Source organism: Petromyzon marinus, chromosome 32 (assembly GCF_048934315.1).
Source record: "Petromyzon marinus isolate PM22_M1 ecotype Great Lakes invasive population chromosome 32, UKy_Petmar_22M1.pri1.0, whole genome shotgun sequence".
Lineage (NCBI taxonomy): Eukaryota > Metazoa > Chordata > Hyperoartia > Petromyzontiformes > Petromyzontidae > Petromyzon > Petromyzon marinus.
This window is the reverse complement of record NC_133698.1, coordinates 12,331,646-12,357,722: the sequence shown is the minus strand read 5'-3', so window position 1 is coordinate 12,357,722 and position 26,077 is coordinate 12,331,646. Positions and strand designations below refer to the sequence as shown.

The 26,077-nt window shown below is 48.4% G+C and overlaps 1 protein-coding gene and 1 non-coding gene across 9 annotated transcripts in view; both read left to right on the top strand.

Moving 5' to 3' along the window:
• LOC116948182 (lipolysis-stimulated lipoprotein receptor-like) overlaps window positions 1-22,429 on the top strand; it is a 44,758-nt gene extending 22,329 nt beyond the window's left edge. For 5 of the 8 annotated variants that reach the window (XM_076071297.1, XM_076071293.1, XM_076071292.1 and 2 more), the window contains 8 exons: window positions 7,661-7,717; window positions 11,362-11,508; window positions 12,723-12,866; window positions 14,207-14,323; window positions 15,053-15,284; window positions 16,244-16,417; window positions 16,998-17,538; window positions 18,968-22,429. In XM_076071297.1, coding sequence (XP_075927412.1) covers window positions 7,661-7,717; window positions 11,362-11,508; window positions 12,723-12,866; window positions 14,207-14,323; window positions 15,053-15,284; window positions 16,244-16,417; window positions 16,998-17,538; window positions 18,968-19,003 — 1,448 coding nt within the window. In that variant the 3' untranslated portion in view covers window positions 19,004-22,429. The remainder of the gene's footprint in view (window positions 1-7,660; window positions 7,718-11,361; window positions 11,509-12,722; window positions 12,867-14,206; window positions 14,324-15,052; window positions 15,285-16,243; window positions 16,418-16,997; window positions 17,539-18,967) is intronic. The other 3 variants (XM_076071294.1, XM_076071295.1, XM_076071298.1) reach the window with 3 other exon arrangements.
• A 1,460-nt stretch (window positions 22,430-23,889) lies between these two features.
• Window positions 23,890-24,008, top strand: LOC116948235 (5S ribosomal RNA). Its single transcript, XR_004403770.1, has one exon. It is a non-coding gene; the product is annotated as a 5S ribosomal RNA (ribosomal RNA).
• The last annotated feature ends 2,069 nt before the right edge of the window (window positions 24,009-26,077 follow it).

The window sequence follows — 26,077 nt, the reverse complement described above, 5'->3', positions numbered from 1 at the left end:
TAATTGATATTTAATACACGTCTCGGACGCGTGCCGGAGACTCGCTGCGCGGATTTTGCGTGCCGCTATAAATCGGGCTCGTTGTTTCTGTCCACCCCGGGGCCACTTGAGCTAATTTCGGTCCCCCCGTAAGCTTCTTGTTTCCTTTGCTTATTTATGCCTTAGTGTCTACACTGCCATGGGTGGGTGGGCAGGGGGGGGGGCCCATTGTGTCCCCTCGCTGATGTCACTGCAGGGGTCACGTGGGAGCGAGCAGAGCGAGGGCGACTTGTTGTTCAATTCGATTTGCAGCCGCGCTCGTTGGCAGACTGAGGAGGAGGCGGGGGGCAGGATTTGAAACAGCGGCCGCGTTAATGAAAAACTCAACGGTGTGAGCGCGGCCCACGCTCACCGGTAGACCGATTTATATACCAGAGTGTACACATTTTACGTAATTCGTTTCCCGAGTTGCCAAAGCCGCTTTGTGACAGAAACAACATATTTTCATTGGATTAGGGATGCGGGAAAAATTTTGTCTTTTCATATTTCATTGTTATTTTCAATGTTAATTATAATGCAGCACGTCTCTGTTAATTTAAGTGTGTGTTGATTTTCCCCCGGCTCCTCGGGTTTTTCCCTCCACATTTATAATCGACATCATGCGTTTCGAGTATTTGGCTGCTATGAATGTCCACGTGATGGTGAGCCACTTCGTTGAGCTCTCGTTTGTAGGCCAGGTCGCTTCTGAAAAAGAGCTACATAGCTCAGTGGGTTTTGCTTTGGTGAAATAAAAAGTTTAGTTCGGTTTAGCGTGTGTGCGCGCGGCGAGCGTTGGTGCATGGATAGCGAGTCCGGCAATCAGAGTTTGACCCCGAGTCACGGCTAGCGTGAGTGGCGAGGGATAAATCTGAACTAATGCTGGGCTGCCATTCACCAGCCCCCACTGACCAACACGGCGAAGGTTGGTCAAACAACTCCCTTAGCTGAGCCATGTAGCCTGCATTCCCAGCCACCACGTGTCCAATCACCTTCTGTTTGTACCACATCAGCCCATCTCTTGTTTAGCCCAGCACGGGCTAAAGAGAATCTGGAGCTGAGTGGACTTGCCGATGACTGGAACCAGCGGTGTCAAGACCAGCCTCTGTGGAGGAAGCTCATGAAGGATGCTACTTGGGTAGTTGGAGGCCAGTTGCCCTTACACACCGGAAGGCTTAGGAACGACGCTCACAACAATGAGCGAAGCGCTGGTTGGATAAAATGTGGCAAGCTAGCGCACTTGGGAGCACAGGTGGTGCATCTGTCACTTATCTCAGGCAGTTAACCCAATAACACCCGGGTCTGTCCGGTGAGCTGTCCATGAACTTTCAACACTTCACATGGCCTCAACCTGCACCTAGCCTGGCACAATCACTGCGGTGACATCACCACCAGTTAGTGGCAAATGGCCGCTGTCGTTGTGCGTCTGTCTTTGTGTATGTATTTGTGTATGTATTTGTATTAATGTATGTGCATGTATGTGTGCCTGGGAAACCGGCTGAATTAAGGTTTCGTGGGAAGCAAAGGGCTCTTTGTTAGCAGGGACAGTGGGTGGGGGAGGGACTCCGTCACTCGGATTACAATTAGATTTTTCCTAGAATGACACATATGTTCTTGTAATAACAGCGACAAAAAAGATATCGATACAACTCTTTAAAAATATATATCTCAATCAAAGCCATCACATCGACAATAATAACACCTTACAGCGCTGTGTGAATTTATGGCTGAATGAAGGCCTCCCCATTCTGTCTTAGCCATTGAGGCTGTTTGACCATACTTCACCACGCTGGTCAATGTTGGTTGGTGAGGAGGGAGGGGGGGGGTAGCAGGGCCGGCTGAGGTATCACCCACCACTGATGTTAGCCGTGCCTGAGTTCAGACGTCTTGGAAGAGGTGGAAATACCCACACTTTACCCCACCACATGCCACCTGCCGATAAATTAACTGTGGTTTACCCATTCATACAGCGGGGGGATTTGAGAAACTTGCCCATAGTTTAAACTGCTACGACGGGAGATCGAATAGAACTGGCGCCCTTTTGCATCGCGCGCTTTCAGATGCGCTTCTGTGGCCGTCTGGAACGCTCTTCCTTCCGATATTAGGAAGCCACTGGAGCTATGCACTTTTAAATCTAGATTGAAAACTACTTCCTTTAGGACTGCTTTGTGTGTTTAGTTGTCCTTCCCTCGCACCTTCGATGAGCACGGTTGGCTACGTACGGTGCAAAAGAAGTTCAACACACTGTACATGCCTACAGATACATACAGCGTGCTGACCATTACACCACGGCAGCATTCCAACCCTAACATAAACAAGGCGATAACATCGGGTCGCCGATTCATATTACAAACCACCGGACAATGACAAAGAAGATATCTGGCAGAGGGACACAACAGGAAATGACGTCAGGGTGTGTCCACCCTAGGACAGTTATTGAAGGTGGACCAGGATCGAAATGATGGAATAAAGAGTCAGACAAGAGCAGGTTGTACGTTCTTTTGTAAAGCCGAAGCTTACTCATGAAGTCAACAATACCAATGTGCCTGAAGACATAAGTTTGTAAACAGGTTGTCACGTGAATAAGAAACGTCGACATTGACAGAGAAAATGCATCAAAAGCTGCAAAGTGCACCGGGAAAAGTATGGACAGGCACATCCTTGAAAATACGCTGAGAGACAACTGGAGGTGCATTTGGATAACAGAGCATACGCAGGTTAGAGCCATGCTATTGATTGTTAAGAAATATAATTGGATCGGTTTGGATATTACTCACCAGGAATTGAACTGATTCATAATAACCAATAACCATTTCTAGCAAATAAATACAAGACATCAATAACAAAGTACCCAAGAGCACAACTCAGCTTGTCAACGATTAAAACAAAAATGATATTGTAAAAATTAACAATGTAAACTGATATAATATTTATTTACTGTCATCTCACACGGAGAGACAGGAGGACGAACGACATGAATGAGGTAATATCCACAAGTTAATGACATCATGCTGACTTTTAAGAAGAGTACATGCAGAGGCGAGGGTAGGTGGATCACGCAAATGTTGTGAAATTAGACATTGAGATGTCGTTCGCTGGCTTGCCAGGAGAATGCGGTACAGCAAATGTGGACTCCACCTGTTCCATCTGGGTGGGATAGAGGGTCCCCCACTTACACGCGTAGGTTTCTCCAGGTGCTCTGGTTTCCTCCCACATGTAAACACTCATGAATTGGCCGATAACACCTTAATACAGTGAGGGAAAAAGTATTTGATCCCCTGCTGATTCTGTACGTTTGCCCACTGACAAATAAATGATCAGTCTATAATTTTAATGGTAGGTTTATTTGAACGGTGAGAGACAGAATAACAACAACAACAAAATCCAGAAAAACGCATGTAAAAAATGTTATAAATTGATTTGCATTTTAATGAGGGAAATAAGTATTTTACCCCCTCTCAATCAGAAAGATTTCTGGCTCCCTTTAAGAGTGTGCTCCTAATCTCAGCTCGTTACCTGTATAAAAGACACCTGTCCACAGAAGCAATCAATCAGATTCCAAACTCTCCACCATGGCCAAGACCAAAGAGCTCTCCAAGGATGTCAGGGACAAGATTGTAGACCTACACAAGGCTGGAATGGGCTACAAGTCCATTGCCAAGCAGCTTGGTGAGAAGGTGACAACAGTTGGTGCGACTATTCGCAAATGGAATAAACACAAAATAACTGTCAATCTCCCTCGGCCTGGGGCTCCATGCAGGATCTCACCTCGTGGAGTTGCAATTATCATGAGAACGGTGAGGAATCAGCCCAGAACTACACGGGAGGATCTTGTCAATGATCTCAAGGCAGCTGGGACCAGTCACGAAGAAAACAATTGGTAACACACTACGCCGTGAAGGACTGAAATCCTGCAGCGTCCGCAAGGTCCCCCTGCTCAAGAAAGCACATGTACATGCCCGTCTGAAGTTTGCCAATGAACATCTGAATGATTCAGAGGACAATTGGGTGAAAGTGTTGTGGTCAGATGAGACCAAAATGGAGCTCTTTGGCATCAACTCAACTCGCCGTGTTTGGAGGAGGAGGAATGCTGCCTATGACCCCAAGAACACCATCCCCACTGTCAAACATGGAGGTGGAAACATTATGCTTTGGGGGTGTTTTTTTCTGTTAAGGGGACAGGACAACTTCACCGCATCAAAGGGACGATGGACGGGGCCATGTACCGTCAAATCTTGGGTAAGAACCTCCTTCCCTCAGCCAGGGCATTGAAAATGGGTCATGGATGGGTATTCCAGCATGACAATGACCCAAAACACACGGCCAAGGCAACAAAGGAGTGGCTCAAGAAGAAGCACATTAAGGTCCTGGAGTGTCCTAGCCAGTCTCCAGACCTTAATCCCATAGAAAATCTGTGGAGGGAGCTGAAGGTTCGAGTTGCCAAACGTCAGCCTCGAAACCTTAATGACTTGGAGAAGATCTGCAAAGAGGAGTGGGACAAAATCCCTCCTGAGATGTGTGCAAACCTGGTGGCCAACTACAAGAAACGTCTGACCTCTGTGATTTCCAACAAGGGTTTTGCCACCAAGTACTAAGTCATGTTTTGCAGAGGGGTCAAATACTTGTTTCCCTCATTAAAATGCAAATCCATTTATAACATTTTTGACATGCGTTTTTCTGGATTTTGTTGTTGTTATTCTGTCTCTCACTGTTCAAATAAACCTACCATTAAAATTATAGACTGATCATTTTTTTGTCAGTGGGCAAACGTACAAAATCAGCAGGGGATCAAAAACTGTTTTTCCCTCACTGTACATAGCGGACCGCAGTAAGCTTGACCTGCATACATCCAGCAGTGAATAGATCACAGCTAACGATTATGATGATGAATCTCGATATTTTTATGGGCTGTTCCGTAGCAGCTCCAGCACGGCCTGCCCCCATATCGCGGTGTTCCGTCTCGTTCATTGTAAACCGGGGATCTATTATCGCGTTCAATTAAAACTTGTTTTTTTTTACGGACCACTTACTTATCCGACATTCCAATACCATGTGAGTTCCTTCCTGGCCACTGAAATGTGTCTCCACTCCCACGGGTGTGGGTGCGGTGGTCGCAAAGTGCACCAGTGTTTTGTTGATACTGCACTGTAGCTTTCCACACGCGTGGCACATCTACACGCGTGTAGCGGCAGCCCGTTCGTTGCCAATCGTCGGCTCGACGAGGGCCTCTCCCCACGCCGTTCTGGTCAAACGAGGGTTGGCGACGGTTTGGAGCGCAGCTGTGGGACCATAGACGCACAGTACAACTATGGATTTTGCTGCGTTGCTCTCCGCTGTCCCACAATGTAGGCCCGCAGCAGCCTGTAACACCTGTTGTGCATGGTGGTCACCCATTAAAGCACTACCCAGGCTGCACCCTGCTTAAGTTCTGAGATCTGACGCGATTGGGGTGCATTCAAGGTGATTTGCTCAGAGACATACGCTATATTATATTGATACACAATAATAATTATGATGATGATGTTTACTTATCCAAAAAAAACCTCCCCGAGTCTCAGGTCTCTTACTCGCGAGGGTCCTGCTTTGGCATAGTTGGCCAATTTATTTAAAAATTTTGTTTTGTTTAATGCTTGAGAGAGCTCATTCAATTTACACAAAGAACAAATATATATCTTTTTTTCTGATTATGCAAATTTCTCATCGAGTCACAAGAGGGTCCTGTGTATGGATGTTTGTGCAATTTAAAAAAAATCATGACGAGTTGCCATGTGGGTGTGATTTATGGCTGAGAGGTACATTACTGTGTTCGTTATAAGTTACAAGTTTGATTTATGAATGACGCAGGCGGGAAAACCTCGACTCGGCTTAAATACTAATTCACATTAAGGTGGGACTCGTCTGATTTTAACATAACGACGAATAACACCCATCCGCATTCATGCCATTCTCAGAGCGTAATGGCTATCGCGAAAGTGCTCTGTTTCACCCATGGGTGTAGTTTGCCAGAAACGGGAGATGTTGCTACTGGATTAGGTTTTAGCCAATTAAGCAATGTACAGGTCATTTTAAAATTCGCCAAAATATGGGACCATGCCCCGTTGGCACAAAAGGCTAAATCCTTTTTCGAATAACGGCACGTGACACTTACATCCTTCACTGAGAAGCAGCCGGCGGGTAGTATTTTTGGTCGCGTTAAACAGGGGCGGCCTCCGGGCTTGAATTGGGAACCTCTGCAACAAGTTTTCAGTTTGATTTATTTTGGTATAGCCCTGTGAGCCATTCGGCTCTTGAATCGGGTGCAACCACAACAAACAAAAAAACAAAAACACGAACAAGAAAAACATCTTAAAGTGACTATGTGTGACTGTGCAAACAGAACTGTTATGGCACGCAATGAGAGGGCAAATGTCATAAATATGCCTGGAAGCCCTCGCATCTTCAACATTAATGTTGCCATAGAAACGTTGTGGGTTTTTTGCTTCATTAAAAAAAATATTATCTGTTATTTTTTATTTTATTTTCTATCTACGTGACTTTTACCGAAAGAACCAAGAATATGAATTCCTGCAGTCACGAAAGCGTTAAGTCAAAACATTCACACACGTTGACAAGTGGCGAACGCACGACAGGATCGTTCGTGTCACCTGCCTGGTTATCCCGAGTAAACCAAAATTTCAGACGTTTATGGGATTTGAGTTGCGTCGAAGATCTCGCCCCTCAAAAAAAATCTACTTTGGCGACGCACCCAGGCTGCACGTACTGGGCTGTCCCACGTGAATTGTAAACTCCATTAAAGAGAAGAAAAAAGCTGAAGTCATGGATGGAACGCACCGCCATAAATAGCACTTTGGTGACATGACTGCGTATGCATACAAAAAACACGGGAGTAACTTCAGAGTATTGTCACTGGGTGTCATAAGGACGTGTCTTAACTTTATTTTATATTGTATCAGTTGAGCATGAAGCTCATGTTGTACGGCCCTAATTGTGCTATTGGCGTCATGCAATGCAGAATCCATTCATAAATCTTGCGGGGAAGTGCAGCCCCTCCATATTAGAGAATGGCGCAAGTAGGCGGATATCACAGAACTACTTCTCAGATACTTGCAAGTGACCTTAAGTCAATAAAGTAGGGGGCATCACTTTCCTACCCGTCCTGCTACAGAGAGAATTGTTCAGCTCGTAACTTTCAAACCAATATTTGTAATTCTTAGGAATTTAGGCGAATTAAGTGGAAAAACCAATTCTTATGTGATGGTTCTTTTGTGCAGTCATTAAGTGACAAACTTTCACAACACTTGAGAAGCCGGTGTAATCACAGGTGGCTGAAACCCAGATTCAAACCCATGGTCTCATCGGTGCCGGCTCAGCGCTCTGACTTTTGAACCACCCGGTCATCTTAAGGTTTTTGGCTCTTTGTGTTGCTTCTTTCCCCAACACAGCCGCTCGTACAAAAGCACCATATCCCTGGGAAGGGAGACCTGGGCGATGTTTTAGCTTAAACAGAAAATACAGTGTCGGCGACACAAGGGCTTGGCACCTCTGTTGTGGTGGTGGCGGTGGTGGTGGCGGTGGTGGTGGTGGCTGGGGTCTGCGGTAGTAACTTCTGCTGTTGCGCTCTCTTCTCTCTCTCTGTGTGTTGTAGGGAAAACAATTGAGAAGGTTGAACTCTTGCCAGGCTTTCAGATAGCAAACCTGCCAGGTATATGTCTGAATCGCACTGATCAACTGCCTCGCTCCCTCCCTCCCCCTCCGACTCTTTCCCTGCTCGATGAGTTACAAAGCTTTGATATTTAGCAACCGCTCCCTCCTCCCCTCACTCCCCTGCCCCCCACACACCCCCTCACCTGACACACCCAATCCAAATCTTACCTGATTCACCGAATCAACGAATGCATAAAAGAAAACATCGCCAAATGAATTCACACACGGTCGGTAACGCTGCTGTAGCCATTTGCTATGTGATGCGACCGTGGCGTAATGGTCAGCACACTGGACTTGCAATCCAGAGGTCGCCGTCAGTTCAAAACCATGATTCAAGTTTCTGAAGTTTCCCCCCGCCTCTGTCCACCCAGCAGCATAAACGGGTCGCACCACAAGCGTGGCAGGTCAAGTGTGGTGGGGTAAAGTGTGGACACTTCCACCTTTTCCAAGACGTCTGGCCACTGCTGACAAACGGAGGCCATTTAGCCAGTAGGTGCGTGAGCATGCAATTGCAAGGGCTTCACATTTGCGTTTTACCCATTTGCCATGACGGAGTTAAACGAGGTTATTTAGCAGAGGGAAATTACCACAATTGGCCAAAAATAGTGTTTTTTGATGACGACTATGATCATGGTGATTCGTTGAACATCCTACATAGAGCCCCTGTTATTCACTGTCAATGTTGTCAGGTTATTTGGAGTTCCCACCACACATGCTAACATTGTGACCATTACAATGATTATGATTATTGCAGGTAACAGTAAAATATGTGAGTTAGAATCTAACATATTCACACAATGACTCTTGAGATGATGCAATACATAAGCAGATTAGATTAAGGTAAATGATGAAATGATGAGTTGTAAGCCCATGAAGACATTTTCTCAGAGAGACCTGAATTTAAATACTGTAAGTGCAGCACAGCAGCAAACACATCCCAATTTGTAAAAAAAAAAACACGTAACGGATAAGAAAACACCATTTGAAAAACCGACAATGCCTCCCCTGGCCCTGCTTGGCCCCCGAGCCAGATTCAGACGTCTTATTGTGAGGGCAGCAGAATTAAGGATTGGTTATGGCTCGGCATGTAAAATAGCCAGTGGAAAAACCCACCTGTGCCACGAGGGCCCCATGCTGGCTCGGTTCGCATGTGCCAGTGAAAAAGTGGCAGTTATTGTTTTGTCTGGGGAGCCGGTTATTGCAGATGGATCGTGATCCAAACAATTCAATATTGAAAACAAGAGCAGGATTTAGTGTCTTTGGCCAGATAAACTGGATAAACAAAATGGAACAAAAGTTGAAAAGTGCAAAAAAGGCATGTAGACATACACTCTTTGGATTACACTGAGAGACAGTAAGAGGAACATATGGATCATTGAACAAACACAGAGACATCATATCGATAATTAAGAAAACGAAATTGAGTTGGTCAGGACACATTGCGTGATGGGATGATGGCTGATGGAAAGAGACTTGGTGACGGAATGGCAGCCAAAGGAGACAAATGCGTCCACGAGGATGACCACCGTGGAGATGGAACGGCGATATCAGTTCATGTGCAGGCGTGAGTTGGATGGTATCAACACTGGGCTCTATGGAATGGTAACAGAGTCCTTCCTCCAGCAGTGGATAGGCACACGGCCGATGATGATTAATGCTAAATAATGTCACGTTATTCAGGCAGGAGGCACCTGGTACAAAGTCAAGTCTCATGCCAGACTCTATTGAAGCCATGTGTGTGCCGCTCCGGAATGCGTTTTTCATAAGTGGGATCTGCTGCGGCAAATTAAAGAAAATACACACAGGCGAACAAACGCAGCAGCCTTCGGCAGCGCCTGCTTGCTGTTGAAATCCGAGTTCAGATTGCCAAATGCGGCCTTGTCAAACGATAACTCGGGCTGCTCACCAATTCGCTTTCGGGTTGTGCTGCGCGTTTTGTCGGCATGATGCCTGTGACGTTTTGCTCCGCATGCTGGGAGCCTCTTCAGGAACTGAATTGTTCAGCATTCTTGCTCCTGAACAGGATCTTCATTGTTTTCCTGAGCAACTGAAGTTCTTCTGTTCCTGGGGAAAAACGTGAGACAATCGTGCCGAACAAGAACACGCGGTCCAAACCCCGCAAACACACCAGAGGGGTGTGTGCAACACAACTGTAAAAAACCTACGCAGTGGTAATAACTCAAACTCGGAGCGCTGTAAGTGAGCGGGGCGGGCTGTATTTGGCCCGGGGACACCATGGAATATCTTTGGCTCCTGTTTTCCCACTGAAAAGCTCGCGTTTGAAGTCGTTCTCCCTTTCTTCCCGATCCGTGCGCTGTTGAATCCGCCGGCAGGGGTTAAAGTAAACGATGTCAGAAAGCTTAGCTTTTATCACTTCCCCTTGGTAAGGGGGGCATTGTAGTGTTTTTTTGGTGTGTTTCCAACGAACTTGACTAAAGTTTCAGGGAACGAAAACAAAGGCTGGCCAGGGAAAAATGTCTCCATCTGCATTGCTCGGCCAAGGACTCGCCTGCGGTCTGTCGGCCATGCGGAGACATTGATCGGTGTGCACACACTCTCCGTTTCATATGTTTGGTATAGTGCGAGACGCTAATCGATATCGTCTTCATCATTATCATGATCATCATCAGCCACGATCAATCCGCTGCTGGACGAAGGCCCTCCCTAAGCCATCGCCGTCTCTCGCCGTGCTGCGATATAACGATCCACCGAGCTCCTCCTGTGCGCCGGCTGATTGCATTGCTCCATCTCCGTGATGGACGTGCCCTAGGGCCCATTACTTTTTTTTTGCTGCCACTCTTAACAAACTTTCACCACCACCGACCCTCATTCCTCCTGCCGACGCGTCCTGCCCAAGCCCAATTAGTCTTCTTAACAGTCAATGTGACCTCATTAATCTGCAAATGTTGCTCATCAATGAAATCCTTTACGAATTAAAATACGACAAGCAATAATAAAGACGGTTATTGAGATGAGCAAAGGTTGACTAACCAGATGAACCTTGCTTTTGCTAACAAAATCAACAACAACATCCCTTTCTACAATTAATTTTTGGCAGAATTTGGCACATATCGGTCATTTATGCAAGATGAGAATTGGAGTTAAATTATTGAAATGGCCACGCACACGCGCACACACATCGATTGCGTGACATATCGGGGAGCGAGCGACACGAGAATGCCGAGTTGGGAAGTAGACACTGAGGTATGGCAGGATGACGAGTTGAAATGCAAAGGTTGGACATCAGAACTATTGCGAAACTCAAAGACTATCGGTTGTCACGTGGACATTGCGAGACTGAATCGACACAAGGACACTGAGGATCACAAAGAATCTGAATATGTGGTCATACTGGAGGAATCCGACGAGCTATGAAGCTCTTTTTCACAGATGTCGAGGAGGGGCGGGTCAGAACCTAACATTGAGCAACAACAGATACAGTACAAGGCCCGGTGAGACACTTACACATTGAGAGATACGTGGGCACAAGCGAGACACTGAGAGTCACGTGCACGTTGAGTGAGTAACCACGAGAACATGGTGACGTGGGGTGGACAATGTTGTTGGGAGGCTGTGCCTCTGGGTAGGTGCCTGCGTGTGCCTCCTCCTCACCGCACCCCGCGTGTCTCTCCCCCCCCCCAGACTGGCTCTTCGTGCTGCTCGTTGTGCTGGGTGGCCTGCTGCTCATCATTCTGCTCGCCGTGTGCTGGTGCCAGTGCTGCCCGCACACGTGCTGCTGCTACGTGCGCTGCCCCTGCTGCCCCCGCCGATGCTGCTGCCCCAGGGCACGTGAGTACGGCCAGGGCACCCCAGTGGGATGTGGGGGCGGGGATCGCAAATGGGCCAGGCCTCACACAAAAGAGGGCCACACAACGGGGCTATTTTTTTAAATTAAATTGCCTCCAGGAACCTCCGGGTGGCCCAGAGTTGAGCTCTGGGCTGCTGAGCACCACAATGGTGAGGTTCTCGGTTTGATTCCGGGTTCCCAACTGTCCCAGTTAATATCGGGTTCTCCAGGTGGTGGATTACGTGCATTGCGTTTTGAGCGTGTGAGGATCAATTAATTATACATTTTGAATGTCGGTAATTATTTGCAAATATTTGTTGGCTCGCTGTGCTATGAACCCAATGAAGAGTTTGATTCCCGGCCACAGCTAACATCAGTGGCGAGTGATGTCTCAACTGTTACTGGCCTCCCCTCCGGCCCCCTTCACAAACCCACACTGACCATCGTGGTGAAGTATGGTCACACAACCGCCATGACCGATCCGGCATGGGGAGGCATTCATCCAGCAGTGGATTGACAAATGCAACGTGTTCAAAAGCACGCTGCAGTCACCTCGAATAGAGGAAGAAGTTTTCACCCCTTCTGACAATTCCTTGATTTGTCAGAATTCGGGTCTCGTGATTGTTATTCAGTAATTTATTCCTTTTTTTTTACATTGCGGTGAATGGTAGCACCCCGAGTGGCTGCAGGGGTCACGTGAACTGATTACAAGCAATGTATACCAATAAAGGAAGGCGTGCCTTCTCGCATACATGATGTCATGCAATTTGTTGTGAGCTCAAGAACGGAGATTCGTCGATTTATCGTTGCAGCGTGACAAACCCCTAATTTTTACCGAGTCATGGGTCCGACTTTGTTGCTGAAATCTGAGAAAGAATACGGTTTGAAGATAAAACGGGAAACACAAATGATTCACACTATTTGCAAAAGGGACATTGCTACATTAAAGTGTATTTAATCTCCTCGGCGTCATAGTTTCAACCTATTGACGACAATGTAGTGATCACCCAGCAAACAATGTTGCAATTTGGTTGGAACCGTTGGCCCAACGTTTTTCCCAGTGTTCCGTGTTCGCTGGGAAGGGTGCTGCTGGATGGGGTAAGCAGAGCGTGATACCCTAACCGTGCTAAGCGGATCAGAAAATTAAGCCGACCTAAGAATTTCGCCGATAAGACCGTCGCCCATCGGCCCTGACCGGCGCCCCTTCCGTCCGCAGTGTACGAGGCGGGCAAGGCGGCCACGTACGGCTACGCCAGCGATGCCCCGAGCCTGTCCGGCCTCCACGCCGCGCGCGAGCCCCTCTCGCTCTACCACGTCCCCACGAACACGCGCTCGCAGCGCTCGCAGCACGACGCGTCAGGTGACCACAGAGGAGCGAGTGTGAGCGGGCAGCCAGTGGCGCCGCGAAAAAACCCGGCGTCCCGACTTGGAATCCTGCTCTCACGGCCAACACCGCGGACGATTTACTCAACCGGTCCTGGGCCTCTGCTGGGTCGACTCGGCCTCGAATGAGTGGCCGTCGTCGCCACTCGGGAGACAAAGTCGGCCGGGCGTAGCGCTGGCCACCCACCCCCTCGCGTGCTGTGCCGGCCTTCATAGGCGCTCACTAACGGCACTTGCCCCAGCAGTCTGTTAAGTCTATACGGGGTGATCTTTGACAGTAGTTGGATATATACATTTTTGAATGTATATTTATACCCCCAAGCCACTCACTTTGCCCGGGTAACCAAAAATCTGAGCCACCAGCCACCACCGAGACTAGGAAAAGTGGTTTCACTGGTGCAGCCTGGTCCAAGCGCTGTGCACACCCTGGCCCTCAGTGTTCATGCAGGACGTTGCCGTCGCTGAGTGCTGTAGTCCGGTACCGCCGGTGCCGGAACGAGTGCGAATGGAGTTGTGATGGATTGAGGGTTGATACGTGATGGACGCGGGTGGCTTAAGCGCGGTATCATGTGGTCCACTCCACACAAACCAAGACACACGATTTTATCCCAGTTACGGCTGATTGCAGTACATCAGTTTATATCGCTGCTGGGTGGACAGAGGCAGGGAGGGGGGTGGGATTTAAGAAATCTGCCCCATTGTTTCAACTGCTGTCGGGAGATTGATGCAGAAAACGTGGTGCTGGCCACCCATCCCCTCGTGTGCCGTGCCGTCCTTGCCCCCAACAGTCTTTGCCACGGTGGTGCGATGTTATCTTCCTTGCCTGGTATGCAGGAGGTCGGGTATTTGTGTGTTCTCCCCGTGGTCGCGTGGATTTTTTGCTGTGGGTCCTCCGGTTTTTCCCTCCACGTTTAAAAACATGCGTTAAAATTATTCAGGTTGTTTTGCTACGATAAATGTCCAAATGATAAGCCAGTTTGTGGAGCTATCATTTGTGGCCAGGTTGCTTTTGAAAAATAAATTAATACCTCAGTGGGCTTTAGCTGGTAGGATGGGGATGGTTTAGTTTCATTTGTATGTGTTTAGGTGATTTGTTTACATTTCTTGTACTCTGCACTACCATCATGATTTTGTACTGTTTGTTGTTGTAACGTTCTTAACCGCCCCTCCTTGACATCTGTAAAAAACAGAGTTTTATAGCTCGTCGGATTCCTCCAGAATAAATAAATATTCTGATTCTGAGTCTGTAAAGGCGACACAGTGGGGGGGGGGGGGGGGGAAATCTTCGTCTTTTGTCTCTGCGTGGTGTCACGGCAGTGCGGAGCGGCTACCGCGTGCAGGCCGATCGCTCCAGCTCCTCCATGAAGGTGCTCTACTACGTGGAGAAGGAGCTGGCCAAGCTTGACCCGTCGCGCCTCCACACGGTGGAGAAAGGTGAGGGGGTCCCCGTGGGCCACGGGGGCGTCGCTGCCCGGGGCTGTCGCTCCCCGTGTTGCCGAAACACTAATTTCAGCTGCAAACGGAATTAACTCAAAAGTGTTTTAACAAAAATATTTGACCAGGTAAGGTCCACTGAGCTATACAGCTCATTTCTCATAAGCGACCAGGTCACAAATGATAGCTCAAACAAAGCGGCTTATCACGTGGACATTTCTAGCAGCCACGTACTCTAAACCCTTGTACAGGTTTGGTTTCGGCAAAGACAATGATTACAATGTGTAATATTTGACAGGCTGCTTGGGCAAGTGCAGTTAGCGAGCACCCATGGTGGGAGTGGTGTGGCCACGTTTGTCTCTCCAGTGCCAGCAATCGAACCCAGGCTTCAGGGTTCATAGTGCAGTGCGCTAACCACTATGCCACCTCTCCCCACTTGGTTTGAACACAAAGACAAAGATCCCCCGTATAGCCTTAACATGCTGTTGGGGCAAGTGCTGTAAGCGAGCACCAATCAAAGCCAGCACCGTGCACGAGGGGGGTTGCACCAGGTGCTCATTTGAGGATGAGGGGAGGCCTAGGACCGGTTCAGATAATCGTCACCGGTGTTGGCCATGAGCGGGGATTGAACTCGAGTTCGCCGGGTTCGTAGCGCAGCGCGCGCTAACCACTGCGCCACCGCTCCCCACACACCCACGCGCACACGCGGACACGCGCGCTTTGACGCAGCGAGCAGCATGAGCGAGCTGACCTCCCTGCACGACGACAACGGCGCCGGTGACCTGCGGGAGGCGCTGCGCCATGCCAAGTTGCGGGCGCTGCCTCCCATCAGCGACCTCGGCGAGGGCCTCAGCCTCGGCTCGGGCACAGGCGCCGCCTCCCGCAACTCGGTGCACGCGGCGTCCCGGGGCCGCGAGCGTGACGGGGCCGCGGGAGGGTACAGGGACTCGAGCCGGCACGGGTAAGATCGCCGCTGTCACCGCCGCTATTGCCGCCGCCGCTGTCGCCACTGCCACTGCTGCCGTCACCGCCGCCGTCACCGCCGCCACTGCCACCGCCGTTGTCACCGCCGCCGCCACTACCGCCGCTGCCGTCACCACTACCGCCGCCGCTGTCACCACTGCCACCGCCGTCACCGCCGCCACTGCCACCACCGCTGTCACCACTGCCGCCACTACCGCTGCTGCCGTCACCACTACCGCCGCCGCTGTCACCACTGCCACCGCCGTCACCGCCGCCACTGCCACCACCGCTGTCACCACTGCCGCCACTACCGCTGCTGCTGCTGCTGTCACCACTGCCACCACCGCTGTCACCACTGCCGCCACTACCGCTGCTGCTGCTGCTGTGGTTGTCGTTATTTTTACTTCTCTCGTTTACCCAGGAAAGCCACACAGAGTCTCGTGACTATTGTTCAGGGGGGTCCTGCCAACAAATTTTTCGCAGTTATCGTGGGGGGCGATGATTGCCGTGTGTAATTCCAATTGAGTTTTCGTTTTTCTGAACGTGGGAAGTTTATATCCGTGACCCCGGCGATCAATGGCCTACTCTTTTCTTTTTTTTTTACAAATGTTTTCATTGGGACAAAATGCGTGCCCGGTACAATACGCCGATCGGCGATGGAGGGGAACGGAAACTTTGCGAAAATTCGACTTCGGCGCAGGTGATTGCAAACGTGTCTGCGTGTAAACCGTTACTTTCAGAATAAATAAAGACGGGTGACACATTCTACGTCTTGACCCCACCTATTTTACACAAGCAAACAATATTTTTTTTTTTGTAAAGCCTATTGTACAAACGTTTCGCATTATTCGTGTTGTATTTTATCTGGGTCACCCCTTTCCCCCCCCCTCCCCCTCCCCCCTTCCCAATACGGCGATGATAATTATTGATTGATTGTTGTTTTTATTCGTTTCGTAGGTGGTCCTGTCACGATCAAATCGGGCAGCGCTGGGACGGCCGCGAGTTCCTGGACCGGGAGCCGGACTCCGATAAGGACCCCAGCCCCTACTCGGGCAGCCGTCGCCACGCCAACTGGCACCGCTCGCGCTCGCGGGACCGCCTCGACTCCGACCTGGACTCGACCACGGACCTGTACGGGCGCCGCGTCGTGCGCCGCCACACGTGGGAACATGCATTCAATGCTTTGTGAAACCGTCTTCCCGGTTAATTTGACGGCTTCCTCGTTACGTAGGGCGTCACCCTTTCTGGCAGGCCTGTGCGTTCTAAGCGTTGCTTATTGGCAACCTTAGCAAAGATTTTAAAAGTTATGGCAGTGTGGGTGCTCCCGCCTCTTCCAAGACGTCTGGCCAGTGTGGAAGAGTAGACCAAGATATCCCTAAGAGGGGCTCTCTTGAACTCCCTCGTAGTGGAGGGGATCTTACGACACCAGGGCAAGCATACAGGCCTGTTCCTTCATGAGCATTAAGAGTGCCCCTCTGTTAGAGACAGACAGACTGAGAGCGGAAATACATAAACACATTCAACCTTGGTATTGGGGAAATTGCCCAATTTTGTTCAACTGCCAGGAGATCGAATCGAACCATCCAGTGTGCTAACCATCGCACCATGGCAGCATCCACGTAAAAAAAAAAATACTCAAAACGAGACGATGATGATGAACAGCATTATTGTGTTTGCCTCTGCGTGGTGAAAAATCTCCCCGTCGGGACAGAAGCGGCGGTTACGAGCGAGAGCGGAGTCGCCGGGAGAGCAACCGCGAGCCGCGCGGCTACCGGACAAACTCCTACCTGGTGCGGCACTCCGACGACGACGACCACCGCCGCCACCACCACGACGGGGTCGCCGGCGCCGGCGGCAAGGCATCCGGCAGGGGCGGCGATGGAAGCCACCGCCAGCAGCGCCGCGACGGCCGCCACCGGGGGGGCGGCGGCGATCGCGAGCGGCCCGCTCGGCCCCGATCCGTGCGCGGGTCAGAAAGGGACCTCGAGCGGGACGCCTCCCCTCACTCCCCCCAGGTGGCGGGGACGAGGGGGGCTGGCGACCCGGGATCCGGTTCGGTCCGCGCGGGTCGGGGGTCGCACAGCAGGGGTCACGGGGCGCGCGAGGAGAGGCCGCCCAGCTACCGCGTGGCGGCGGCGGCGGCGGCGGAGCCCGGGGAGGGGTCGCTGCCTCCGTACTCGCCGCCCGTGTCGCACCACAACCAAGGATCTCGCTCGTCGTCGGCGCGTGCCGGTCCCCGGAGGCTCAACGCGGTGAGCGGCGGGAATATCGCGCGCCGGAATTAGCGTCGAAGATATCCAGCGACGTTCATTTGTTGCGTTAAATGTCACCAAACGTGGCCGTGACTACGGTCGCCCACGAAAGCATGGCTACGATGAGATAAAAATTAGCCGGTCTGGATGATGACGTAGATCAAGGTCGTTTCAGAAGTTTTCTTTAGAGACAGCAGCACATTGAAGAAGACCAAAAAAGGTAATTGGCCATATATATAAATATTTACTGAGTTCACTGATCGCCTTGCCTCATAATAGTAGGGGAAAAACGCGAGCTCCCTGTACACACTGATTTTTAATAACCAAGTGTTGGACTAAATGTTTGACCCGCTTTAGATGACTGGGCTAAGAGAATGACTAAATAAAATTCACAGACTAATAATGGACTAAAATTCCACGGGCTGTCATCGACCTAGACATCAACCATCATAAATCCACTGCTGGATGAAGGCCTTTCTGAGCCATTGCCATCTCATCATGCTGTGATGTCATAATCCACCTCGCACCTGCGCACGAGTCGATGCCATTGCCGTGTCAACTCAGTGAATGCGTTCCCTCCCTTGGCTGCCAATCCATAACGATTATCGATCGTTGGCCATCATGTCGACAAGCAGGTGGGTCTTACCCAAGCCCACTTTTCTTTGACGTTAAAGTTTTATATACAATCGAATGTTATCAATGTCGAGGTGCTTTGTTGTCTTGCAAAGATAGGCACTATATGATGAATATGAAGATGACAGTCATTACCATACAATGTCACTGTTGGTGGTGAATCATGTGTAGTGATGCTTATGACAGTAATGATGATGTTGATGAATGATTGCAGTACGTGTTTATATGTATGTCTCTCAGGATGCACCTCCCCATGCTTGTTTGTGCACCATTCAGATTTTATTCCATTTTCTTTGTCAACGGATTAGAGAGCATATGCAAGTTAGGGACCAGGGACATAGTGACCAATGAGAAAATTATGTAAGCCTGGCCAAGACACGTCGCTAGAACGGAAGTTGGTCGGTGGTCGAGGCTAGCGACAGAGTGGCAGCCAAAGGAATGGGCGAGTCCAAGAAGGCGTCTAGCATGGAGATGGAGAAATGATGCAATACGCTGGTATGCAGGAGCTCGATGGATTGTTGCATCGCGAGCCCGTGAGAGATGGCGACGGCTTGGAAAGGCCTACATCCCGCAGTGGATAGATCGTAATCATGATATCACAATGCCACTGTAGATGGTGATGTAGATATGATGATTGCAGTACTTTGGCACTCTGGTAGATGGTGGTGATTATGAAAACGGCGATGAGGATAACAGTGGTGGCAACGTTGATCATTTGCCATAACGTCGATGATGATAACGATGATGATCTTGATGTTTATTTTTTCACCCCCCCCCCACCCCCACTACTCCACAGGACGAGAGCGTCAACCGTGGAAGTTTGCGCGTCTAAGACAACGCCACGGCTACTCCCCTCCCGCTCGACTGTGAAGCGGAATGCCTCCTTTAAAAAAAAAACAACAGGATGGACATTGCAGACGTTTTACGATTATCTTTTTTATACCAAGTATTTTGTAACTTTGTACACAAACTCACGCGCATTGCATTTGTCAGCGCTGTCGGATCCAAGCGTCGCACACGTCCAGGAGATGTCACTCGCACCAAACGGCACAAGATGAGTGCCACGTTGATCTCATCAAGGCGTGAGCTGCTCCAGCCCAGCGCCTTCATCGCACTGTCCTCAAATAAGAAATGATGGAGGTGGCCACGTGTGAATTGCATTTACAGGGTGCTTACGTGCCTCAGCAACTGAAGCTCTCTGCCTCACGTCTCACCTGAGCCATTTCATTGCCTTGCGGCAGTCTAGCGTAGGGGACCACCGGTGGTAACCATCTCTGCACAGCACAACATGAACACAGTACCATCCTGCAAACGGGCATAGGCTGCTACTTATAAGATGTTGTTACGTGGTTTTTTCACAATCACGTAATTTGCGGGCGATTTTTTGTTCGAATTTGGGAAATTTGGGTTGTGCCACCGGCACACACGGCCTCTTTTACGAATGTCGCACGATCTTTAACGTCCGCTGTGAAGCGGACAGCGCATAATTATGGTTAACTCACAGGCAGTGTTAACCATGGTGGCCGCAGGGCACCTGTGAGATTATACGATAAAATGTGGATTCATTTACGTCTGAATGTGACCGCATCGCAAGACGCCGTACGGTAGCGGTGAGCATATTTATTTTAAAGCTGGAAAGAGAGTCATAGGCTGGGGGGTAAAAAAGGAAAATCTTGACCCTGGACTTGAATGGAGTCGACAACGTGGATGGATGGGAGAAGAAAGTTCTAGACCAGGGGTCGGCAACCTGCGGCACTGTAGCCACGTGCAGCTCTTTGAGGACTCCTTTGTGCCGTTATTTATTGAGGACCACTGTCTCTTATTCACATGCATTGCGGCTCCTCGTCTAATGTTTGTTGCCGACCCCTGTCCTAGACTACGACGGAGGTAACATTAGAGAATGAGAAACCTCCCACTGAGCGGTTACCTGGAAGCTTTGACGGACAAAGCCTTCGTTGGTGGAGCAGAGAGTGCGTTGAGGTGAGTGCTGTAGCGATAAGGGGAGAGCTAGGCAGGGTTGCGTCTGCGGAGGATCTTTGAAGACGGTGAGATCTTGAAATTGATTTGGCACTGGATTAGAAGTCAGTGGAGCAACCGGGAGTATTGGGGTGACTCGTTTATGGGTAAGAAGTCTGGCAGTGGGATTTTTGTGATGAGGTGTGATTTACTTATGAAGATGTGTACAGGAAGGGCCACCCAGCCACCACTAAAAGGGATAATTATTTCATAATAAATTATATTTGTTCGTAGCGTGTTTGATAGCCAAGGTGAATGATTGCATTTACTTACCTTTTACAGTGTTAAACTGCCATTACAGTATTATTGATATGTGTTTTTTTTAAGTTTAATTTTTTAAATCTATGCCTGTGTAAAATCTGGCAAAGGACTCAAAAGTTACTTAACACATGATATTTAAAAATGATTTATTTTGCATGCTCATTATTTCTTCCACGTTGGGATGTTTTCAGAAAACAAAGTTCAATGTTAGCGCAAATCTATCTTGATAGGATTACCGTGTTTAAAAAAATAAAACTAACGTTAGTGTCGCATATCTGACTCACTGGGGACCGAGGTGTAAGAGGATTCGAGAAAAGGTCACGTTTGTGAACGTGTATAGAAAATAACACTTAAACCATGGCCAAATACCAGTGGGTACGAGCGGTTAATTGGATATGTGACGGTCGGATATGCAATGCTGTACGGTAGTATATGTAAATTTCAACATGCCAAGATGTTTATAATCTGAAAGAACTTAAACAAATTTACATTTAAATACATCGGCACCATCGGCCGTGTGAATTAGTGTTTCACAGCAGCAGCAACAACATCCCTGGATCTGCTTCGGTTTTGCAGAGTCCCGTCAGTATGGTGTATATTTAAACAAGTGCCTGCTTTCAGGCAGGAACGGTGAGTAATGCTATACTGTGTTTTAAAGCCATGCTCTTAAGTGTGTGACTCATTTTCAATGAAAGATGGGGTTATTAAAGTTGCCTATGCGTACAACCATTTATCAATTCACCGCTGGATTAAGGCCTGCCACACCAAGTCGTTCATGGGGATTGTAAGACCAGACTGGTCATTGCGGGTTTGGTGAAGGAAGTTAACCGGGAATTGAACCCTGGTAGCCGGGTTTATAGCGCAATGTGCGAACCACTACGCCACGGCTTCTTTCCCCCCACCCGCTATAAACCTCCTTAATAGATTCGATTTGGCCGATGACCAAATGACGCAATGCGCCAGATCTCAGGTGTCAGGCAGAGTTCAGTCCGGATATTGTTGGGATGGGGCTTAATGCGGTAGAGGGCTGTGCAGCAACATCGCTGGCCCTGTATTTGTACGCTGTCATTTCTACGCTTGGCCGTTCGCCACCCCACATTCACCAGCGCGATGAAGGAAGGTCCTACTCCAGCAGTATATTGACGAAAGAGTTGTACAGGCCTTCAATGTGTGGTACCCACTCAGCCCAGGAATTACTATTGGTTTACATGTGTGTTTTTTTTTTAATATGAATGATCACGTTGCGCTCAACAGGATAGTTTTACATGAGCGTTTTTGTTTGGAGGTTGTGCTTTTCTTTCAAAGCAGTGCTGAGTCGCGTTCGTTGTCTTAAGTCCTATGATTACAAGCCGCTCATAGTGTTATCGATATTGATATTTCCTACTTCAAAAATTACACTCCATATTTACTACAAATGCCAATGTTATTTAGTTTTCAACAAATTAATAAATGACATGAAAACAAACGCGTCAGCGACCACTAAAGTTAATGCTACCACATTTCTGGGAGGCTCAACCTCAGCGAGCGTTATCCCCTCGTGATGCGAGGCGTCTCTTCCCAAAGAGACGCCTCGTTTTCCGCCCACACTAAGCAGCGCACTAAAAGAGGAAATTGGATACTCATTCAAGTGAAAAACAATAAAATGTATACAATTATTGATCTCTGTTGCTGGCTTTGGGGATCTGCAGGAGTCCACATACCAATGAACAATGTATCCTGCTGATGTTAATCGAGGTGGTGTTATTGATTTGACGTCCCCTCCCCAACACTCAAACCCCATCCCTTTTTCCCCCATCAGCCGATGCTAATGTACAGTTTCTAATTATTTTATATAAAATCCTAGACAAGATGTTGGTAAAGGTGCTATTGAGGATTCTGCTGTTGATTGGCAGTGGAGTTATGTCAGTATTGATGGTGTTATTTATGGTGCTACAGCCATTTATGATTCTTATAGAAATCGATTACATACTGTATTCATTCACATTTGTGCTCGTGTTTACTTAAGGCTATTACGTACAAAAAACCCGATACAGAGTACAGGGACTCCTCTACGTACGAATGAGTTAGGTTCCAGAGGTACTGTTCGTAAGTCGATTTGTTCGTAAGTCCAACTTTACTCCTGTCGATTCCAAACATGTTGTACGGCATGTACACTAAACACGGGGAATGGCTTTAAAAGTTGTATAATCTACTGAAGATGTAGATGCTACTGGTTCGTCACGTTCTGCAGACGTAGATGCCACTGGTTCTTCACGTTCTGCAGATGCCACTGGTTCTTCACGTTGTGCAGATGTAGATGCCACTGGTTCTTCATGTTATGCAGATGCCACTGGTTCTTCACGTTCTGCAGATGTAGATGCCACTGGTTCTTCACGTTCTGTAGATGTAGATGCCACTGGTTCTTCACGTTGTGCAGATGTAGATGCCACTGGTTCTTCATGTTATGCAGATGCTGTTATGCAGATGCCACTGGTTCTTCACGTTCTGCAGATGTAGATGCCACTGGTTCTTCACGTTCTGCAGATGTAGATGCCACTGGTTCTTCACGTTCTGCAGATGTAGATGCCACTGGTTATTCATGTTCTGTAGATGCTAATTCCCTTTGGTGCTAGCGTTTCCTCTCGACTCCCTTGAAAGACTTACCAATAGATGTCTGCACAGATGCTCTCTTCTTCTTTTCGTAAGCCAACTTGTAACAGGCAATAGCATCGTGAACCGCTGCCACTGGCCATACGGGACGGGGTTTGTTCGTATCTCTAAGAGTTCGTATGTCGAGTGTTCGTAATTAGAGGAGTCCGTGGACAAACGCAGCCACGCAGAGGGAATCGATTCTTAAATCTAATCGACACGCGGAATCGTAAAGCGAGGCGCGTGGATCGACTTCGCACGCAATCAGAAACTTTGAGACAAACCTTTGCCGGTATGGAGGCTTTATCTTCCAGTGCGACTTCTCTCTGTACAGGCGAGCTGCAGGAAACATTAATTTACCCACCCCCCTCCTTCGATCAGATGCTTGCCGAAGCGGCACCATGACCACATGCCCCTGGCCTCAGCAAAAAAAAAGTGAGGCCCACAAGGCCTTTGCCGTCTCCCGCCCCCCCGTGCTTGTCTAGAAGGCTTTGCCGGGTTCCAAGCGCCTCGAGGCGGCTTGAGAATCCAGTCGAGGACGGGGCCACGAGTCGTTTAATGTAAACATCAACGCGTGCGTTGATGTTTACATTGCGAGTTTATTGTTCTTCGCCAGCCGCGATCTATCTACTGCTGGATTAAGACTTCCTCAGGTCGCAGCAGTCGTCCACGGTCTTTGTGAAGCAACAATCTTTACAAACAAATACAACATTTGGCGATATCGCCTAGGTTAAAAATAAACCAAACAAAACGTTCGTGAAAAAATATTCGTTTTATTCAGCGATAAATGCGCGATCGATCTCCGCAAGCATTGCCTACGACCATATCACCCTGAATACGCCCGATCTCGTCCGATCTCGGAAGCTAAGCAGGGTCGAGCCTGGTTAGTACTTGGATGGGAGACCGCCTGGGAATACCAGGTGTTGTAGGCTTTTTTTGTGTCGTATCTCAAAGGGGGCGCTGTTTTTAGGCCGCGTCTGTCACACACTCCGGGATGAATTGGCGTTTTCACGTCTGCAGGGGGCACTGCTTTTCTCTTCATTTGTTTTGTTCTACAGCCCTCTACATCAATCCGAGGCTGGATGAAAGTTTCTTAAAGCCACGTCAGATATTCGTGTTTTTGACCATGCTGGTCATTGCGGGTTGGTGACCTGAGTTCGATCCCCGGCTCAGTGATCCATTTCACTAAGCCCAACATCGTTTTTTTACGGTATTCTGATTTACCCTGAAAAACCTCAGTAATCGACAATGATTTAAATGCGTAATCACACTTGAGTAATTTCTAACTTGGGGTTCACAATTACATTTAACAAGACTTGTGTTGCGTAGAATTGCGAATAAAAATGAACAGCATTAAGAGCAATCCGAATTTATCTTGAATTTATATTGGATTGTATCAAATGTGAACACAAGCGTATCAAATATGAACAAATATAAAATGCAATAGAAACCAGCACAAAACACGATGGCAAGGATGCTGTATAATTTCACCAAGTCCGAACTAAATGAGAAATGTACCTTATGCTGTTAATTTCCATCTCATCGTTCAACCGATTCGCTTTAAAAAAAAAAATGGGCAAGTTGCGATTGCGAACCCCAAGTTACAAATTAATGAATTAGGAGTCCACGTATCAATAATTCTCCCTTCTGCGAAAGTCACGAGACTTAGTGATGTTTTTCTGGGTAAACAAGGATAGTAATAATACATTGACATGGTGGATTTAATGAACGCATCGCCGAGGCGGGATATTAACTCGGGTTACCAACCCCGCACTGACCAGCGTGCCCAAGGATGGTCACAATACGCATATCTGACGTTGTTTTGGAAGCTTTCATCCAGCAGTGGATTGACACGGAGGGCTGCAAAGAAAAGTGAAGTGGTGAGCAGCGCCCCCTACAGACGTTAAAACGCCAATTCAGCCCGGAGTGTGTGAGAGACGCCGGCTGAATAGCGCCGCTTTGAGACGCAAAAAAAAACCTACTACCCCTTGCCTGGTATTCCTCCCAAGCGGTCTTGCATCCAAGTAATCAGCAGGCTTAGACTCTGCTTAGTTTCCAAGATCGGACGAGATCGGGCGTATTCAGGGTGATTTGGTCACAGGCAACCACTGTTGCGAGTTATGGCGAACGTAATAATCGTGAACAAAAACACCAAACGGATTCGTATGCACAGTTTGTTGAACTTCTTTCGCACCGTACGTAGCCAAGCGTGCTAGCTAATGTCAGGTGCGGGGGAAAGACAATAAAAAAAATTGTTACGTCTCAGCCACACTGTGTTCGACAGGAACACTTATCTGTCTGCTTCTTCCCTTGCAATGCTCCACCGTGAAATTGCTTCCCATCGTCGTGTCTTTAACCCGAGTTCTTTATAACCTTGTTCAATTCAAGAAAGTGTTAACTACAGTATTTGTCGATTCCAATCGCCAATAATATCTGGCAATCCAGCAGCATTCGTTTAACAAGCCATTGCCCGAAACGTCGCATATTTTTTTTTATTTTTCCTTCAAGGGAGTGTACGGTGCTCTGTGCACCCGCTGCCCACGCAGCAACATCATCACCACCACCACCAACTACTACAGCACTGTGAAAAACATAGATTATCTTGCCGTCGCTCGATAATCACACGAGTTCAGTAGCGTATAACTTGTCGAACATAATCTGTCAACTAAATTAAAACTATTTTTGTTTATTTTACCAGGTAAGGCCCACCTGAGCTGAATAGCTCTTTTTCAGAAGCGACCTGGCCACAAATGACAATATAGCTCAACGAAGTGGTTTATAACGTGGACTTGTATTGCAGCCAAGTACTGTAAACCTTTCTGCAGGTTTGGTTTCGACACAGACAATGATTACAATGTGTAATACTCTGAACGCACGACGTTGTTTCGAAATGTTGAGGGAAAAACCGGAGGACCCGGAGAAATATCCACGCGACCACGGGGAGAGAGACACGCAAACTCCAAATATGCAGCAGGCGTTGGCCAGGGTCGGGATCGAACCA